This window comes from Fusarium subglutinans (assembly GCF_013396075.1).
Source record: "Fusarium subglutinans strain NRRL 66333 chromosome Unknown NRRL66333_c0000092, whole genome shotgun sequence".
Classification (NCBI taxonomy): Eukaryota; Fungi; Ascomycota; class Sordariomycetes; order Hypocreales; family Nectriaceae; genus Fusarium; species Fusarium subglutinans.
In genome coordinates this window covers 35,341-54,019 of record NW_023502155.1, presented here as the reverse complement: position 1 = coordinate 54,019, position 18,679 = coordinate 35,341, and the positions used below count along the sequence as shown (strand labels likewise).

Below are 18,679 nucleotides of genomic sequence, written 5' to 3'. Positions count from 1 at the left end.
TCCGCCTTTCGCCTTCTCGACTCTCCCCAACTACCAGTCATTTCAATATATCCTCTCCGGCCTGAACCTCAAAGAAAGATAACCATTGTCTACTCGCCACCAGCTCATTCTTCTCTGTTCTTTCTTAAGTAAGGGTGCTGCGCGACGTTATGTATCAGGGGAAGGGGGGAAGAATCCCCTCAGGTAGAGGTGACCCCATGCCTCCAACTTCTCTCTCAAAGGCTCTCAAGTTTGCGTCGACGAAAAATGAGAGGTTGAAGACAGCGAAAAACATCTACCAAGGTAGAGAAGACAAGATCCGGCAAGCCGAGGATGCTAAACACCTTGGCCGTCCACCGCCGGGAAAATATCTAGTACAGGTAATGATCCTCTCGAATTCGCTTCTAAGTTTATGTGACAGCATCTAACGAGACTTGAAGGCGAGCCTTGTGCTTCCAGGGCAACACTTGCTACCTGTCGCATTGGATGAACCAGCGGCACTCGACGATATACGCAGAAAATATCGAGTCTATATCACGCGGGATGTGCCAAACATTCTCGAAATTCACTGCGATTCTATCCATCGCCTTCAGCAGGCGTTTGAAGCGGTCAACTGGAGAATTCGGGACATGCGTCTATCCAACGACAGTTCTTCCGCACGCTTTCTTATACAGAGACCAACTAATGCGGCCGTTACTGACATGATTCAGTTGAAACTCGGAGCACGCCCATCCTTTCTTTCTAAAACCTCAAACACCATCAGTAACGCTTCTTCAATGGATGAACATTTGCCAAGACTGGCGTCGGACCTGACATCCTCGGCAGAAGGCCTGATGGCACTCAATAAGACCATGGGCTTGCGAGTCAGTTTCGGGCACGTTATCATTGCCAAGAGACCGAAAGGTACCGAAGACGAGATCGCATTCGACCATTTTACCACACTTATGGACATGTATCCCAGTCGTGGAGGAGCCTCGATTGTAACCAGGTGAGCGGAGCAACATGCTCAAATGGGGGATCACTATATCTGACACGCAATAGACTTGGAGACGCTCACGAGGCGGAGCAACTCTTGCAGTATATCTCACGCCCAGAGGCCGGCATCTGCAAGAACATAAAGGACATGAGGCGAGGTTGTGAAGTTATTGTAGTGGCCAATGGTCTGCAAATCAAGACTGAGGCCGACTACACTCCTCAACTTATGCAACTAGCAATGGTCCGCGCTACGAGGCCAGAGACCCGGGCACGTTGGAGTTGGACGACTGCTGCTCCTGACATGTACGTCAATTATTCGAAGAAGGAAAACCCCCCCCACTTACTCATGTCTTGCACTTACAGGGAACACGATTGGAACATTCGAATGGATGCTTGGGACAAAGTGGACGTCCCAACAGAGTTTAGAGACCTTGCAAAGAGGATATCGGTTGTCTTCAAGCCAGACGAGGGCACCATTCTCCCTTTGCCAAATGTCAACACGAGTAAACTTGCGATCCCCGCTGAGCAATTCACTGAAATTCAGGCAAGATCTTGGGCAATAATTCCATTCAAAGACACCCCCTATGTCCTCAAGATCAACATCACCGAGAATCTAAAGGGATCTCGCACGACTGGGGAGCAAAATAGTACTTGGGGGGTTGAATTATACGCCCCCCACTGGGAGGAAAGTCTGAACTGCGAAAGGGCTGGGGGGGGGGGCTCGAGAACATTTGGGAGGAGGGTGATGATCTCCAGTCGAGGCTCGGATGCTTCTTGCGGACCATTATGGAGGTCCAAGCTCTCCTGAACAGAGTGCATGCTGATACTGCCTCGTCATAGCAGGTGCGCAAAGGCGATGCTGTGCCGCTTGGGGTATCACCAGATGATACCTACTAAACTGGGGTCTGGCTAATCTTAATCGGACCTAGAATAATGGAAAGTTTTTTATTCTTGCTTTCAGGCCTGTTGATCGCCTTGCCCTTGGCCAGCCATGATCTTTTGCCTCAAAACTGTAAGGGGTCATATTAGCCTTGCTCCTACCTAGTAGAGGCTGCGTGGCCGAGAAAAGCATACCTTCTTCAATCGTTCGTGCGTTTGTCTGCTTCCGTTGGACAATAACCTCGAGATCTTTCAGGTTATTTCCCAGCTCCTCAACTTTGCTATCGTAGAACTTTTCGGCCGACTTGAGTTTCTGTGTGGTGGCCAATCAGTGAACGGTTCCAGGCTTGCCAGGATCACAAATACCTTTTCAACCAAGAATCCAGTGCCTACATCCACCAATACAGTATCGGCATCTGTGAGCTGACCACGAACGTAGAGAGAGTTGGTGAGAGGAACCAGTACAGAGTTGGAACCTGGAGCATGTCAGGTGCTGTTCAGAAAGCGAGGCTGTGCGCTGAGTGGGAAGCGGCTAAGCATGCGGATTATGTACCTTCGGGAGCGGCAGCGCGGCTCTTAACGCATTGGAGGCAGTCTTTAAACTTGTTCTGGGCGGCATGGAGTTGTGCGAATGACGTTGTCAAGTGCTCGAGCTCTTCATCAAGCTGCTTCTTGACTTGGGCAAGCTGCTGGGGCTCTAGCGTATCGAGGTTGACTATAGCGCAATGGGAGTCAGCAAATGGATATTCAGAATGAGTTACTAAGTAGCTTTACTGGTTTCTTGTCTTCCAGCCATCTTTTTGGTGTATACTGAAGTGGCGGCGGACAAATTGTAGTTGTCGTGAATTAATGTCTAGGTGCCTTTGAATGCCCCTCCAGGGTCTCGCTTGAGTAATAAAATGACGTGGAGTTGTTGAATTCTACTAACGGGGGTGCTATAGGCACTGTCATAGGTAGAGAAGGCCACTAATTACTTCAGCACCTACCTGCCTAAGATCATAATGTAGTTACCTCTACTAGGTACTAACTTAAGTATAGTAGCTACTAGGTAACCTACCTTACTACCTTATGTAGCAAGGAGGTGTCCAGGTAAAATCATACATTGTCTTACCCCAGATGCTCCATTTCAGTTAATTATTTTCTCTTTTAACTTTTTTGATTTGTCGATCCGTGTTGCTATGAACTGTGCTTTGTTTGTTATACATGCGTCTCGAATATAGTAGTTATGTGATACTAACTCAGGTCCATCCCTTACAGCCGATCCAATAAATTGGAGATGAACTCTGGCAGAGCGTCAAGCTTTATAGTTTCTTTGATCGAAAGCCGTCTGCATTGAACCTCGCAAGTTCCATTCTCTTTGTAAGATCTTCCCATGATAACCAAAACAGGAAACCCTACTATATCGGCATCTTTCATCTTCCAGACAAATGATCGCTGGCGATCATCGAGAACAACGTCTAAGCCATTACGCGAACAGTCGCCTGCGGCAAGCAAGTCGTAAATTCTCAGAGAGTCTTCGGCTAAGTCTGGTGTAGGTATGATCGTAACCTCAAACGGCGCAATGGCTCGGGGCCAATTCAGTCCTTGCTCGTCCGCGAGAATCTCAGCAACAGCACCAAAGACTCTCGAAACGCCAACGCCATGGCAGCCCATTTGAAGAGGAATACGACTCCCTGGGACTAGCCCCTCTTCCGCAGCTCTCGCCGGAATCCCCGAGCGTGGTAAGGTGACACAAGCATCGAGTGGTACTGAATAGCGAGTTCCAAGTTGGAATGTGTGGCCGCACTCTAAAGCACGATGGATTTTTAATGCGCCATCTCCACATCGAGGGCAAGCATCGCCATCAGTGATACGTGCCAAATTCAGCCCGCCACCAGAGGCTGTACTGCCAAATGTTGAGTACTCAGCTTGGTATGGTTGAAGATCTTTGGGCAACAACGGTAACTGATCGCGAACTCTTTCAAATACCGGTACAAGTCTTCCATCAACAACATTGATCACCTTTGCCGCTCCGCTCTCCAATGATACTCCCCAAAGTGGCAAGGGATCCTCAATGGTGACGTCCAGCTCAGGGACAGCTGATTTGAGGGCATGAAGATTGAGACCACTTTCTGCAGCGGTCCCCAATGATCGAGGATACCAAGCATTGATCAAGGTTTTTCGGTCCTTGGAGATACCTCGCCAAACACGAAAGTCAGACACCGGAGGGCTCTCTGAACCATCATATGCCGGAGAGGGGGGTCGGAGAGCAGCGACTTCGTCGTTAGCAGTATAGCCACAAGAGTCACAATTTACCACGGTATCTTCTCCGACAGAACTTGGCACGTGATATTCATGACTTAAGTCTCCGCCCATATCACCAGAGCTTGCCTCGGCCACAAAATATGGGAGTTTTAGCTCATCAAAGAAGGCGCGGTATGCTGCAGACACCTGGCGGTAGGTTTCCTCAGCCTCAAGTGTTGTGAGGTCGAAAGTATAGAGATCCTTCATCAGGAACTCCCGTGAGCGCAGAAGGCCGTGGCGAGGGCGACGCTCATCGCGGTATTTTCGGGCTGAGAAACGTAACGTCAGTAGGTTTAGCATCAATGGTGAAGACAGAAATGCGAACTGATCTGGTAAAGTCGAATTGGGAGGTCCTTGTATGAATTGACGATTCCGGCGACAAGGAAGGTGATCTCCTCCTCATGCGTAGGCGACAATATCAGCGGAGTATCTTTACGATCTTTGAATCGAAAAAGCTGGACGAGTCAGCCCATACCGCTTCGTCAAAACTCCAGGCTCTTACCTCGGGCGCAACAGATTCAAGACGACCACTCTTTCGCCACAATTCTTCTGATGAAATAGTTGACAGAGATAATCTTGATGCACCTATGGATAACGTTTTAATGACATGTGCTAAGTTACTGGCATCGTACTGACCAACTGAGAGCATATGTTTATCGATCAACTTTTCTATCTTGTCCTGAACACGGAGGCCTAGGGGAAGAAGCTGAAAAATACCAGAGTGAGCCTGCTGATGCATTAACACCCAAGTCATCGTTTGGCGACTCGGGCTAAGCGACCGACCTGGCGGAGGAAACCACCGCGAACGAGTTTTCCATGGCCAACTGAAAGTTGATTAGCTCACAATGGATTCAACAAAAACATAATTAACTCACACTCATCTTCATTAGCAGTAATACCCCCGGTTGGCACCCATATTCTCGACAGCGTAGACCGTTGCGAGTCGGCTTTTGCTAGACTTGTGACTGACAAGGCGCGCAGCTGGACACCCCGGGGGCCCTTTTGGATATAAGAGCCACCTATGTGAGCAATCCTTTTTCCAATCATGATTCTAAGAACCGAGACTACAAGAGATCTCAGCACATACAACTTTTATGAGATCAGGTCCTCTTTTGATAGTAATTCAACAATCGGAAGACCCTCCGTCTAATTGCTATCATTGTTAGTCATCCTGCATTAGCGCCCGTAGGCGCGCTAGACGCCCGGAAGGTGGAGGTGGGGCAATGGGGAAAACGTCAAGCCCAAAAAAAAAAAAAAAAGCTGGAGGTCTCCGAGATCCATTTCCATTTAAGAGTTTCAATCAGCAAACCGGCTCTGACAGCATGGCGAAGCCTTCTAAGAAATCGAAAGGCAAAGGCCCTCGCAGCTCTTCCAAGGGCTCAAACTTCGACAACAGTGCACTGGATAATCTGACGTCTACAATCGACAAAAGGCTTGGCAAACGAAAGCAACCTCCAACCAAGGCTAACAGCGAACAACATCAAAAGAGACAGCGAAATTCCGAGAGTTCATCTAGTGAGAAGAGCGGAAATATCGATGAAAAGACTCTATTAGAAGAGATTAAGGCCCTTGGTGGCGATGAGAGCGACCTGGCGCTTATTCAAGATGTTGATTCCGACGATGAAGAGTACACTCAGGGCCCCAAGGATTCTAGAGCTGTCGATAAGAGCCTTAAGGATGAGCTGTCCGCTTTCTCCAAACAACTTGGATTTGCAGAGGTTGAGATGAGTGAAGCCAGCGACCAAGAGGATGAGGAAGAGGAAGAGGAAGAGGAAGAGGACGACGACGACGCTAAAGATAACAAAGCTGAAGAGGTCGATGACGACGATAGTGAGCAAGAACAGGCCGTGGCATCCAAGAAACCCGCCCAAATGAAAGGCAATATGGTAGGTTGAACGATTTCTAGGGTGGGTTTTCTGACCGCTAACAGTAAAACAGGCCTTCGAGCCTCGAGCAGACTGGCATGATTCTGAACTACGCAAACTTCCTGCGCCGACTACTGATGAGCCAACTCCGCCCAGAGCCGCTCTGGATGCTTTGAAACAGCACGCTCTGACACTTCTGGAGGAGGACGCAACCAAATACAGAACTAGCGTCTTTGCTCAATCTTCTCACAAGTTCTTGTCAACAATCATGACTTCAGGTACGCTTAGCGATAAGGTGTCTGCTCTTACTCTTGCCGTTCAAGAGTCTCCGGTTCACAACATCAAGGCTTTTGATGCTCTTATGAGCCTGGCCTCCAAGAAAAGTCGAGGTCAGGCCCTCGGTGCCATTGGCGCGCTCGTTGATTTACTTGGCCCTGGCACATTGCTCCCTGCTGACCGCCGTCTTCGAGCTTTCCACGATCAGCCAGGGCTTGTTGGAACTTTGCAGCGAAATCCTGGAAAGCCTTGGGTCCCTGGTAACGCGTTGCCTGGCAAGATCACACCCGCCCACTTGATTGCTTGGATATACGAGGATTGGCTTAAGGCGACTTACTTTCGACTCATTCAACTGCTCGAATCCTGGTGCTCAGACGAGATTGAGTATTCACGTACCCGAGCACTCGATTTTGTCTATGGTCTCCTCAAGGAGAAGCCTGAGCAAGAATCCAACCTTCTAAGATTGCTTGTCAATAAGTTGGGTGACCGGGATCGCAAGATCTCTTCTCGGGCGTCGTACCTCATTCTCCAGCTGCAGAATTCGCATCCTGGAATGAAACCTATCATTGTCCGGACTGTTGAACAGGATATCCTTCTGCATCCATCTCAGGACCACCGATCAAAGTATTACGCCATCAACACCCTGAACCAGACAATACTTAGCAACAAGGAGCCTTCATTAGCTGAGGCCCTGATGCGAATTTACTTTGACCTTTTTACTATTATTTTGAAGACTGGAAGTCTAGGCATCACTGCGACACCGGACTCGAAGCCAGGCAAAGATGACGAAAACAAAAGTGACGTCAAATGGAACACTGGACGACGACCACAAAGGCCGCGAGGCGGTAAGATCGCAAAGCCCTCAGCTTCTGAGCCTGAGACTGAGGCTGCCGATAAGCTCGTATCTGCCATCCTGACTGGAGTCAATCGCGCAGCTCCATTCATGGTTGGCAACGATGCTATGTATGTGTGCTTCTGTTTCTTTCAGCATATCTTGTCGTACACGTAACACTGACACTACAACAGCATGGAATCTCACCTAGACACACTCTTCAAGATTGCTCATTCAGGCAACTTCAACACTGGAATCCAGGCACTTCTCTTGATCCAACAAATATCTTCATCAAGAGGTCTTGCAAACGACAGATTTTATAGGACCTTGTACGAGTCCCTGCTTGACCCTCGACTGGTGAACTCCTCGAAGCAGGCACTCTATCTGAACCTTCTCCTGCGCGCGCTCAAAAACGATGTTGATAGTCGCCGAGTCAAGGCCTTTGCCAAGCGTATGCTCCAGATCTCTGGTCTTCATCAACCCTCATTTACATGTGGGCTTCTCTATCTTGTCGGGCACCTACGCGAGAGTTTCCCTGATCTTTCAACTTTACTGGAAGAGCCTGAGGAGTCCATCTTTGACGATGAGCCCGCAAATGAGAAGCAACGATACGATGGTCGGAAGAGAGATCCCGAGTACAGCAACGCCAACCGTAGTTGCTTGTGGGAGATGGTAAGTAACAGTTTATTGTCTCAACTCAATGCTACCATACTGACTATTTTCAGATTCCTCTTCAGTGTCACTACCATCCGTCAGTTACAGTCTATGCGATGTCGATATTGGAGCGCAATAAGAAGTCATTGAAGCCAGACCTTGATAGTCATTCACTCATTCGCTTCTTGGACAAGTTCGTCTACCGAAACGCCAAGGTCACCGATTCAGCCAAGGGTGTTTCCATCATGCAGCCTCTGCGGGCTACCAAGGACGCTGGCGACATCTGGCTCGGCAGCCGTGGAGCTGGAGGTGCCGTGTCATCTGTGAACTCGTCCGCATTCTGGAAGAAGAAAGCGGAAGATGTTCCTGCGGAGGACATCTTCTTCCACCAGTACTTCCAGCAGGTTGACAAGGAGGGCAAGGAGACTAAGAAGAATGCTGCAGGAAACGTTGGATCTGACGATGAGCAAGAAGACGAAGTTTGGAAGGCACTCGTGTCTACGCAACCTGGCGTTGACCCTGATGACGACGGCTCTGATGTGGGCTTCGACCTGGACGACTCAGAAATGGCATCGGACGATGACTCGCAAGCATTGTCCTTGGATGGCGAGCTGGGCGAGGATGACAACGACGACATGAGCGTGGATATTGAGGGGTCCGAAGAGGAGACGGGTGGTGCTTTGATAAGCGAAGATGAGGAGGGATTCGAGGTCAAGGAGGCAGCAAGCGAGAAGCCGAAGTCGAAGCGCAGAAAACTCAAGGATCTTCCCATGTTCGCCTCAGTGGACGATTATGCCGAGCTCTTGGCTGGAGAGGAGGATATGTAGGAGGGCTTATCAATTGTGAGGACATGATGAAGCTGAACCCATGTTTTGATATTTTGGCGGTACAATACACATGTAGATGCAGGAGTCACAAAGACACATTTGAAAATACGCCCACGGTCATGTTAGACAATATGCCACATAAAATACATCTCTCGTTAGTTATTCCAGTCAGGTATCAAACCACTCAAGCTCATCGTTCTTGGTCAAGATTGCTCTGTAAGTCTTTCCGCCACTTGAATCCTCGCGCTCCTCGGTGTGAATGCTATGGAGCTTGGGAGGCTCATCACCACCGCCAATGAAGACACGGAAGTGAATATAAGATGGGCCTGAAGGGTCAGGCAAAGCGGGAATGCGAAGCTTTCCGAACAAATGAATACCGTAGGCTGATGTAGCGACACGAACAGCTTCGAAGTCGTCAGCACTGAAACCGACAAGGTCTTGGTCTGAGAGGTGTTCCTATATCTTATAAGCCCTGGTAAGCCGAGAAACACTCGATTGAACTTACAGCAGCTGCAAAGTACTCTGGTTCGTGCTCTAAGAGGAGGGTTAGCCTTAGGTCCAATCAGAGGTAGGCTCATATCGACGCACTATTGTAGTCGTGGCGGAGATGAACAAGAGTCTTCTTGAGCTCAGGGAGGATCTGTTCAAAGGCTGTAATGGAGTCCTCCTTGGGAGGGTGAACAGGGCCCAGATCGACAGTTTCAGCGGTCGCCTGGCTCAAAGAGTCAATATCAAGTTTGCCAATCAAGTTCGATAATCTTACCATTGTAAGCAAGGTGCCTCGTGAGTTCTAAGTGATTTGGAAATGGATAGTGAGTAAGTGAGGAACTCGATAACAACGGTAAATGGAAATGCACACACTTTAAATACTGGCTACGGTACTAGGTATCAAGGGAAGAGTACCTGGGCAGGTTACATGCACAAGGAATAAAACGCCCAAAGCAAGCACGCATGTCGTCAGCGGCCTTTGATCCTCTCCTTCAAATCATGTCTCACAAGCTCGTCGAGCTACTCTGGTTGGATGAGACTCACGTCACGGGTACTAGGGTCCCAGCACATGGCAGGCAGTTGGACATCATCCCGCGATTATCAGGGTCGTGCCAACTTGGCGCATTCCACCAGACTAAGGTACCTACCTAGGTCAGGTACTGTACCTAAACAAGCCACAAGGTGGAGCTTTCCACCGTTCCACGTTAGGTGGGTACCCCGGAACAACGTTGGCTATTGTTTAAGTGCATAAACGCCGAGGCCAACCCTCCTATCCGAGGCAAAGCGGAAACGCCGATAATCAAGACAACCTTAAATCTAATCAAAAACCGAGGCGGCGCATTTCTCAAGTTCTACTTTTTTTTATTTTATAGATTTCTTGTCTTTGATTTCGCCTTTGTTTCGTCAGCCGAGTTCACTCTCTAGAAAAACAAATTCGCTATGTTTTCTAAACAAGTTGGTCACAGTGGACGTCTTGCAGCGCAAGCTTGCAAACGGTTTGCTCGTCCTACGCAATCCCGCAGTTATGCGACTGGAGGTGTGTCTGCGCCCCTCAAAGCACTTATACCCGCAAGGTATACTGACAAATCTGACTTGTAGCCGCCACAGCAGCCGCTGGTGGTGCTTTCAAGAGAGCAGCAGGTATGTTGCTCGCTGGCGTAGGCGCAAGCACAGCAGGCGGTTTTGGAACATGGTACACGATGCATTCGAACGGCATGGGCTTCCACTCGGACGAAGAGAGCCTGCGGCGATTTGTCGCTAACCACGAAGAGGCGAAGATGGTGGAAGAGACGATCAACAAACACCCGCTCGTTGCAGAGCTCCGCGCCAATCCCGAACTCACCGAATCGCGGCCGCACATGAAAATGCCCGGATCGTACCGAAGTCGGAGCCTGACGGGAGGAGCGCTCATCGGTGAGGGGAAAATGCCAGTACCACCGTACGCCTGGATGGCGCCCAACGGCAAACAACTTGTGTCTATAGCATATGTCGGTGGCGACCTGTGCGGCCATCCTGGCATTGTACATGGTGGTTTCCTGGCGACTATGCTGGATGAGGGTCTCGGACGTTGCTCTTTCGGTGCGCTGCCCCATAACATTGCAGTTACGGCAAACCTCAATGTCGACTATCGCAAACCCACACCAGCGGGAAGTTTTCTGGTTCTTCGAGCGGAGACATACAAGGTGGAAGGCCGCAAGGCCTGGGTTAGGGGCCATATCGAATTACTGGCCGAGCCTGGCGAGAAGCCAACGATAGTGGCCGAAGCGCAAGCACTATTCATCTCGCCCAAGTATGCTGCGGTAAGTCATACATATCGTGTGATACCGATATTCTGGAGACGTTCTAATGCGCCTTATAGATGATGCCTAAAATTGGTTAAACGAATAGATGACACGTGTTATGACAACTTTTCTTTGAGCGAGCGACGGGAGTGACAGGCGCATTTTATATGGGTTGTGTTGCGGTAGACGAGGAACCTCACCGTCGGCAGGTGAAATGATGGACGACAGAGCATGTTACAAGAACACAATCTAATTACACATAGAGCGTTTCCTTTGGGAAACTCGATAGAGCGTGGCCGATCGATTTATCTGCCATGTATTATACATGTAGAAAAACATACAATTCCCCACATACAGTTCAGGTTTTCTTTCTTTCTTTCTTTCTTTCTTTCTTTTCCCTTTTCGCGGGGCCGACTTCCGGCGCATTGGACAGACACCGTGGAGTCGCTGGATCCGCCCCGGCCACTTAGCGAATAGGCTTGAATGGGACGAGGAAATGCCTCTGATGTCGCCATCCTCAATATGAGTTCCCATAGGCTGATTATAGTCTCATAAAGGTGGATCTCCGGGGAGTCTGTAGCAGTGGCTTCTGCCGCCCGATGGCCCGATCACGACATCGCCAGGGCACGTTGCCATCACATAGAGAGGTTCTTGGAGCGAATCATGTAGGCGTATAGCTAGAAAGATGGTATAAAATTTTGTCATCTAGGTCGTGAGGTCGCAATTGGCGTCAGAAATCACTATTATTAGGTGAGTACTTGGGTTCAGATCGATTTGATAGGTACTCTACCTACTCCGTAATATCTACATTAGTAGACTGCCCATTCTCACCCTTTGCCCATTGAATACTCTTCTTTTTTTTCTTTCTTTTTCTTCTTCTTCCTTTCCTCATTGTCTAATACCCATCTCAACATATCTTGCTTGCACAATGGCTACGTAAGTCAAAAACAAACCGCTCATCTCGTATACTGCCTGCCCTCACTGTGCCTATCTGGCTTCTGAATATTCTCTCCAAGTCTCCAAATCCATTACCCCGCCATCCATACTTCGATACACATCCCACTTCAAGACCAGAGGTATCGCTAACTAATGATGCGCTTCACAGCAACATCACCTGGCACCCTTCCTTATCGCGCAAGGAGCGCAACGAGACCCGTGGCCAGCGCGGTCTCACCATCTGGCTGACCGGTCTTTCTGCTTCTGGCAAGTCTACTGTCGCCACTGCGCTTGAGCAGCATCTTCTTCACCTCGGCGTCGCTGCCTACCGTCTCGACGGCGACAATGTCCGCTTCGGACTGAACAAGGACCTTGGCTTCTCCGAGGCTGACCGAAACGAGAACATTCGCCGCATCTCAGAAGTCGCCAAGCTCTTCGCGGACTCGTCGACCATCGCCATTACCTCTTTTATCTCTCCCTACCGAGCGGATCGCAAGGTCGCCCGTGATCTGCACGAGCAGGCCACACAGGGCGGTGATGAGCCAATCCCCTTTGTCGAAGTCTACGTTGATGTACCCCTCGAAGTTGCTGAGCAGCGTGATCCCAAAGGTCTTTACAAGAAGGCTCGCGCTGGTGAGATCAAGGATTTCACCGGCATTTCTGCTCCTTACGAGGAGCCTGAGAACGCCGAGATCACTATCAAGACTCACGAGAACTCAGTTGAGGAGTGTGTTGCTCAGATTGTTCAGTGGCTCAATGAGAAGGGCTATCTCAACAAGAAATAGACACCAAATCCATAATTGTGTTTCGCACTTAAAAAGAGACAGATAGGATATTACTGCCATGCGACACCTGCCGTCGTCACTCAGAGGCATAATAATAAGGTAGAATATAGGCGTTTCTTGCATACAGGCGACTTGTTCTATCGTTCTTCTTCCTCAGCTTGTCTTCCTTTCGCCAACCTTCCAGCCGCGCCAATCGCTAAGGAAACTCGATCTCGTAGTATACGTATGCCGTGTATTCGTGTCCCTCACCAGTCTGAAAACCAGCGGCTGCCATCTCCGAGCTCAGCGCAGCGTCGTCCTTGGTAATCTTGCCTCGCTTGTCCCGTCCAAAGGCATTGCCGCCAAGGAACGAATAGTTTGAGTCCAGAGCAGCCTTGACCTTGGGCGCCAGCTTGGATGTAGTCTGCGAATGTGATCAGTAATGTGAATGGAGACGCATTCGGCAGGCTCACCTTGACCAGGACCGATACGTAATCTAGAGGCAGACCATAGCGAAGAACTGCCTCAACAAAGACCCTTAATGTCATAACATGTATCCAGATCATGATACTTTCACTCCATCCCGTGCGTCCCATACGCAGAGCTTCGCCGCAAACCTTGCGCTCTTCATTGGTGACTCGATCGAGCTCCCTTTGCTCTTCTTGTCGACCGCCTTCAACATACTTGTACTGACGGGGCGTCCACTTTTGTTCTCGGCACTTGGCGAGGAATTCGGCGCTATGCTTCTTGAATGTCGCCACAGCAAAGAGAACAAACTCGTCGTCCTTGGCTACCTCGATAGCCGAGCGAGGCACAACCATGGGTGATATTGTCTCATACTCCTTGATGAAATCCTTCTTTGCATTGCCAGGAACAACAATGAGGTGTGTCTCAATGTACTCAGAATCCTGCACAAGAAGTTTCGGGTCGACGATGGGTGTCAAGGACTTGGTAGAAAGGTTGCCGCTGATTGAGACTGTCAATGATCTGAGGCTGGTATCTTTATCAGCGGAGAATACTCACGTTTGGCGTCGCTGCAGAGCCGCAAGGTTCGTCTTGACAGAGTTATACTGATTAAACTTTGTCTTAACGTCGGTATCAACGTTAGCTAATTCCTGAGGACATGTTAGTTGTAGCCTAGGACTGAGGTTGGTGGATCAACGCGCCTTTTGCAAAGTGTCAATAAGCTCTGCAAGGGACTTGTCGGCTCGATATCGAATTTTGTTCCAGCTGAAAGTGCTCACGTATTGATCAGTGGGTTCTGATGTGAGTGATTAGCGACTATCCGGTCTCAAAACAAGTGTGCGCGACTGACTATCGTTGACCATCTTATACTGGGCGATACGATCTTCGTCACCGTCGAGCACATTCTTCAGAGAATCAGCGACCTTGGACACGACAGCCTGGCATGACGCCTCGAGCTTGGTAAGCTCATCTGCCTGTTGCACCAGGGCATCCAGAGTGCCGATCTTGAAATCGGGGATGTTGAAAGGCAGAACGGATCCATTGTCGGAAGAGATGGTCCCACGCAATGACGATATGGCATCATCGCGATCGCTCGAGTCAAAAACGCCCTGAGGCAAAGATAGAAATGCGTATTTCGTCGACATTGTGGAAAGCTCGAGCTACAGGATATTCGATGGATGAATTATGTCGAGAATATCTGCAAGATAGGCTGTCGGTTTGATGAGTGTGACACCAGCGAAGAACGCGGGCAGCTCCACACGGTGAAAGCTATGGCTTTAATCGCGAGCCAAGCTCACAGGTTCATCGATCGATAAATGGCTCTCCGTTGAAGTCTTGCTGTTGAAACGGATAAAACGGGGGCGAAGGCAAGGGCGAGGTTGCGTCGAATCGCGTTACGTTGCGTTTATAGGGCGAGAGTGTTGCTGGAGTTGCTAGCACTACACTACCTAATACAAGGCAGTGGGAGCTTCCATGAATATCTTACTACCTACTCCGTAGCAGTTGCCCTTTGGGATCAGGAGTCAGTTGTGGATCTGTGGCTAGTGAGGTTAGGGATGACGACTGCTTGTGGCTGCCCGCCTCAATAGTCTCATACCTCGATCGAAAGTACTGTATGTCCGTGAAATACCTACTAAGGTAGGTTGAGTACCTAACCACTAACTTGGTACTAACGTCTATTCAGGATTGCCAGTTCATATATCGCATTGCCTATGTGTAATAAGACCCGAAGGTTGCTATCAACAGCACCCAGTGTACGTCGCATTAAAGAGTACCTAGGTCTAGTTCACGACAAGAAGACAATGTGGTCGCGAATTATTCAGTGTAACTACCGCCGCATCTGATGTCCATGGGGTCCCCACTACTGGACGGCCTTTGATCACGGGGCATTAACTAGACTACCTACAAGCACAGCGCAGACCAGGGCAAGTGAATCCAGTCACTAACACGGAATTCGAGCTGCGACACCACCACAAACCTCAATATGAGAACCATCGAGTTGCGCATCATCGAAGTCCCATGAGCCCTACACAGTTGACTTTGCCCGAAAAGTTCACTGTAAGAGAGCTACTGAGGTCAATAGTGTATTATGACCCAGCCTCATCCAGACGTCATGGTCTCAGAAGGACGTACGTGTTGTTCGAAACAATTTGTCGAATGTAATCAATGCATAGACTCACAGGCAATGCACAGCGCCTCCACACGCCATTGTGCTCGATTCGACTATCCCCGCTCCCGACACTGCTCGTGCCCTAGGTCCAAGCCCAGGTGCCTCGTCCAGTACAGTGTCGACAGACGCCGTGATACCTAGACAAAGAGCCACCAGATCAGATTGGCAAGTAGGCAATGCCTTATTTGATTTCCAGATGAAGTCATTCCATACTCCAGATCATGGAACAGCTGTTTTATCTAGCCCTGGTCCGCCGCAAGAGGACAAAGTGCTGGCTGCTAGCCTCAACCCATATCGCGATGGTCGTATCAGGACAGCGGTGCCAAGCAAGCTTAAGGGCAGGACGAACTTGAAGCAAGGTAACTTTAGTGTTATGCATATGCACATCCAGAAGCCGCAAATAACGGAGCGCGACCTTGCCGCCAAGCTTACAAGTGAACGAACTGCTGCTGCTGCCAAACTTGCAAGTGCTCAAGGGTATCGCTATCCAAGGAGGCCGCGGCCACCACACACAGCGGCTGCTCGGAATCTTCCACATTCTCTCTCAAATCCCCCTTCAGCAACCGCAGACATTCACGAGCCAGTTGCTCAGCCTCTACCCCTCGGAACTGTTATGCCCCATGAAGAGCGGCGGGCAGGGACGGTATCTTCACAAGCCAGCACAAGGCTTGAAGAGAATTCATTAACGGAATCAGCTAGTATGGAAAATATTGAAACAGAAATTCTAGCAGAATCAAGTGAAGGAGACTTCGCACCCGGAGTCAACCATGAACAAGAGGACGCTCCATTTATAGAAGCGAACTCGGCACAGGACGTCAACATGAACCCATCGAACGAAATTGCCACGCCAATAGATCCAACACAAGAGGCTAACAGAGAGCAGCCTATCATTACAAAACTCTTGACAACAACTCTTCCACCGAGAGAGGTCAGAGCAGAGCAACATCGACTTATTGAACTCTTACGAAAGCTGCACCCAAGTACAGTCGTAGAAACGCTTTGCAGTGCCCTTACTCAGTTCGGCGGTGCCACTCGGCGGCTCCCATCTCCCGATGGGGAGTCCTCTGTGAGTGGCTCGAAGAACAGCTCGGGCGATCTCTTTATTTCGTGGATTTCGGAAATCTTCCCTCCAAACTTTGCTGAAAACAGCACTACCAAAAAGCCATCGAAGCCCTCAACAGGGAGACCACGAGGTAGGCCAAAGGGGAGTACGAAAAGGATAGTAGACGCAGATTTACAACCTAAGCGTACTACCTTCGTTCCCCTGGCTATGAGGCCCAATGAAACGGACGATACGCAGCGTTCAACACTTGTCAAATGCCCGAATGCACCACCAGAGTCAGTTACAAATAGTCCACACTTGGGTATGCCTTTACCACGCACTTCTAACAATCAAAGCTCGAGTAAGCTACTTCCTCGTGATAGGAAGGGCCATGTTTCTATAGCAGCCGCTCCCTCAATTAGCCCGAGATTGATAAATGTTTCAGGGGAAGACCAAAGAAGCACCTCAGATCCATCGATGACACCCGCCGACTCAACCGGCAAACCTGCACTGGTCGTGCCAAATTATTCGGTTACAACGTCAAGACGCACGAAGAGTACAGGCAGGCCTCGTGGTCGGCCTAAAGGATCAAGGAACAAGCCCAGGCTACTGCGTGCCAAGCCTACTTCTTCCTCATTCAACTCATCAGACTCTCATCTTAGGGAGTCAAGGCCTCAATCTCATGAGCCAACCACAAGGGGAAATATGTATAATCCCGCAATATTCACGCCTGATTCAAGCGATATGACCGAGACGGCCAGTGCTCTTCGAACCACCTTTTCTCTTCCAGAGTTGCCCGATCCTACTGAAGAAGCGGCCAGCATAATGCAAGGTGGCGCAACTGGCTCGCCTGATTGCACGCAAGAGAACAAAACACGAACAGCCGCTGGCAGTTCTGTTATTATACAGGGGCCTCAGGTGCCACCCAGCAACCACCAGAACGGTGTCCTAATTTCTTCAAGGAAGAGAAAGAATTCACTACATGGTCCCTGTACCAACACTCGAGTGATCCATATCCCCCAAACGTCCCCCAGGACCGCGAGATTAGTCACCAATACCCCTCACGAGAAACAAGTCAAGCGTCTTCGTGTGTCTCAGGAGACAGATCCAAGAAATCTTGGCACTAACGAAAGACATTCCCAATCGGCCGATGCAGAGGCTTTAGCTTTTCGTTCAAGTGCCACTAACAAACACGCATCGTCTATGTCGGGCACATTCGCCTCCGAGGTACAGGCAATTGAGATTGGGGATAGTTTGAGCCAGGAAGTGCCACAAAGCCCATCTCATTTATACCAGCAGGATCAGGGGCTCAAGCAATTTGATGAGTCCTGCCAGACCCAAGCAGATCAAGGCGTCCAAGTTCAACGCAAGCATCAGCCTCGGCATCATTCACCACAGGATTTGAGATCCGAACAGTCGATCCGACCAACCAGTCTATCTTCTGCAACAAATACTCAGCCACATAGCCGTGACCTCGTGGCTCCGAGAGATGTTCTCCAAAAAGTAACCGTAGTGGATTTATACCAACGCCAGCTACGACAGCAACGACAGTTGTCGAATCAATAAGGCAATCCCGCTGCAGGCCCTTTTCCCCAGACAGCAGGCCCAAGTTCTCATCAGCAAGCTCAAAGACTTGACACTCTCAACCCTAGTTCCTCGACACAAGCAACAAGGCCTCCGTCGTTCAACTGGGACAACACCCTTGGCAAACATCGGCCATTTTGAGTCGCATCACCCGCTTAGAAGGGCCAGCACAAATCGCAAGTATGGGTGGAACACCCTCCAAGCCTCCTAAAACACCATCAACGCAAGTAGCAGACATGTCTTGAGTTCCCAACTTTGAGAGGTAGAACTACGCCCGAACGTACAATCATAGCAACTCTGGCACAGCAAAGCAACTCAGAAGCGATCCATGCTGTGGCAATGCACTAGCCGAAATTCACAGACGTAGCCAGTTTTTTGCACTATGAAGAGAGTGTGAGAATATGAAAAGATATCAAGGAGCAGAGGTGGGTGGCCCAAGTCGACCAATTCCATGTGATTCGACTTCTTCTGCTCTTGGGCGGCAGGACGGCTCAAGTATACACGTCCTACACATCATGACACGGACACCGGAATGTTTGCACAAGAGCGCGAATGTAAGGTGAGTATCACTTGTGTGGATACTAAGCAAAGAAAACTATGTCTTTAAATACCGGAGGCTTCATTAGAGGAAAGACTGTGTTTCCGGTTTCGCTAAGTAATTATGTTTGTGTGCGTGGATTGTATACCACTTATAGGCAAGATCACATGGAAAAACAAAACCGAGCTACACAGTCTGGTGGTTGATCTGATGCTCAGATCAACGTATCCTATCTCTTTTTGGCATACTTGAGAATAACCTTCTCGCCTCCTATCAAAGTAGAGGCTGCTTGGGTAATAAATATACAGCTATCTGAATGAATAAAAAGCCAAGCCAACTT

General features: G+C 49.5%; 8 protein-coding genes across 8 annotated transcripts; 5 read left to right on the top strand and 3 right to left on the bottom strand.

Moving 5' to 3' along the window:
• Nucleotides 1–197: 197 nt before the first annotated feature.
• FSUBG_7296 (uncharacterized protein) lies at nucleotides 198–1,794 on the top strand (the record flags this gene model as incomplete). The annotated part of the gene is made up of 5 exons (XM_036685586.1): nucleotides 198–359; nucleotides 420–967; nucleotides 1,021–1,257; nucleotides 1,318–1,612; nucleotides 1,660–1,794. The coding sequence occupies 5 exons, from the start codon at nucleotides 198–200 to the stop codon at nucleotides 1,792–1,794; spliced, it is 1,377 nt and encodes a 458-aa protein (XP_036537164.1).
• A 117-nt stretch (nucleotides 1,795–1,911) lies between these two features.
• On the bottom strand, nucleotides 1,912–5,163 carry FSUBG_7295 (prolyl-tRNA synthetase; the record flags this gene model as incomplete). The annotated part of the gene is made up of 11 exons (XM_036685585.1): nucleotides 1,912–1,964; nucleotides 2,029–2,146; nucleotides 2,200–2,309; nucleotides 2,387–2,548; nucleotides 3,089–3,116; nucleotides 3,172–4,385; nucleotides 4,442–4,571; nucleotides 4,619–4,701; nucleotides 4,753–4,822; nucleotides 4,900–4,940; nucleotides 4,992–5,163. 11 exons carry the CDS (start codon nucleotides 5,161–5,163, stop codon nucleotides 1,912–1,914), a joined length of 2,181 nt encoding a protein of 726 aa, XP_036537163.1.
• A 275-nt stretch (nucleotides 5,164–5,438) lies between these two features.
• FSUBG_7294 (ribosome biogenesis MAK21) lies at nucleotides 5,439–8,570 on the top strand (the record flags this gene model as incomplete). The annotated part of the gene is made up of 4 exons (XM_036685584.1): nucleotides 5,439–6,002; nucleotides 6,055–7,220; nucleotides 7,284–7,761; nucleotides 7,815–8,570. The coding sequence occupies 4 exons, from the start codon at nucleotides 5,439–5,441 to the stop codon at nucleotides 8,568–8,570; spliced, it is 2,964 nt and encodes a 987-aa protein (XP_036537162.1).
• Nucleotides 8,571–8,738: 168 nt separating this feature from the next.
• FSUBG_7293 (uncharacterized protein) lies at nucleotides 8,739–9,336 on the bottom strand (the record flags this gene model as incomplete). The annotated part of the gene is made up of 4 exons (XM_036685583.1): nucleotides 8,739–9,026; nucleotides 9,076–9,104; nucleotides 9,159–9,282; nucleotides 9,334–9,336. 4 exons carry the CDS (start codon nucleotides 9,334–9,336, stop codon nucleotides 8,739–8,741), a joined length of 444 nt encoding a protein of 147 aa, XP_036537161.1.
• Nucleotides 9,337–9,998: 662 nt separating this feature from the next.
• On the top strand, nucleotides 9,999–10,938 carry FSUBG_7292 (thioesterase family; the record flags this gene model as incomplete). Its single annotated transcript, XM_036685582.1, has 3 exons — nucleotides 9,999–10,095; nucleotides 10,158–10,858; nucleotides 10,918–10,938. The coding sequence occupies 3 exons, from the start codon at nucleotides 9,999–10,001 to the stop codon at nucleotides 10,936–10,938; spliced, it is 819 nt and encodes a 272-aa protein (XP_036537160.1).
• An 830-nt stretch (nucleotides 10,939–11,768) lies between these two features.
• On the top strand, nucleotides 11,769–12,561 carry FSUBG_7291 (adenylyl-sulfate kinase; the record flags this gene model as incomplete). Its single annotated transcript, XM_036685581.1, has 2 exons — nucleotides 11,769–11,776; nucleotides 11,946–12,561. The coding sequence occupies 2 exons, from the start codon at nucleotides 11,769–11,771 to the stop codon at nucleotides 12,559–12,561; spliced, it is 624 nt and encodes a 207-aa protein (XP_036537159.1).
• Nucleotides 12,562–12,757: 196 nt separating this feature from the next.
• Nucleotides 12,758–14,150, bottom strand: FSUBG_7290 (v-type H+-transporting ATPase subunit C; the record flags this gene model as incomplete). The annotated part of the gene is made up of 5 exons (XM_036685580.1): nucleotides 12,758–12,964; nucleotides 13,014–13,506; nucleotides 13,564–13,655; nucleotides 13,785–13,801; nucleotides 13,856–14,150. 5 exons carry the CDS (start codon nucleotides 14,148–14,150, stop codon nucleotides 12,758–12,760), a joined length of 1,104 nt encoding a protein of 367 aa, XP_036537158.1.
• Nucleotides 14,151–15,118: 968 nt separating this feature from the next.
• Nucleotides 15,119–16,801, top strand: FSUBG_7289 (uncharacterized protein; the record flags this gene model as incomplete). The annotated part of the gene is made up of 3 exons (XM_036685578.1): nucleotides 15,119–15,134; nucleotides 15,199–16,513; nucleotides 16,663–16,801. The coding sequence occupies 3 exons, from the start codon at nucleotides 15,119–15,121 to the stop codon at nucleotides 16,799–16,801; spliced, it is 1,470 nt and encodes a 489-aa protein (XP_036537157.1).
• Between the last annotated feature and the right edge of the window lie 1,878 nt (nucleotides 16,802–18,679).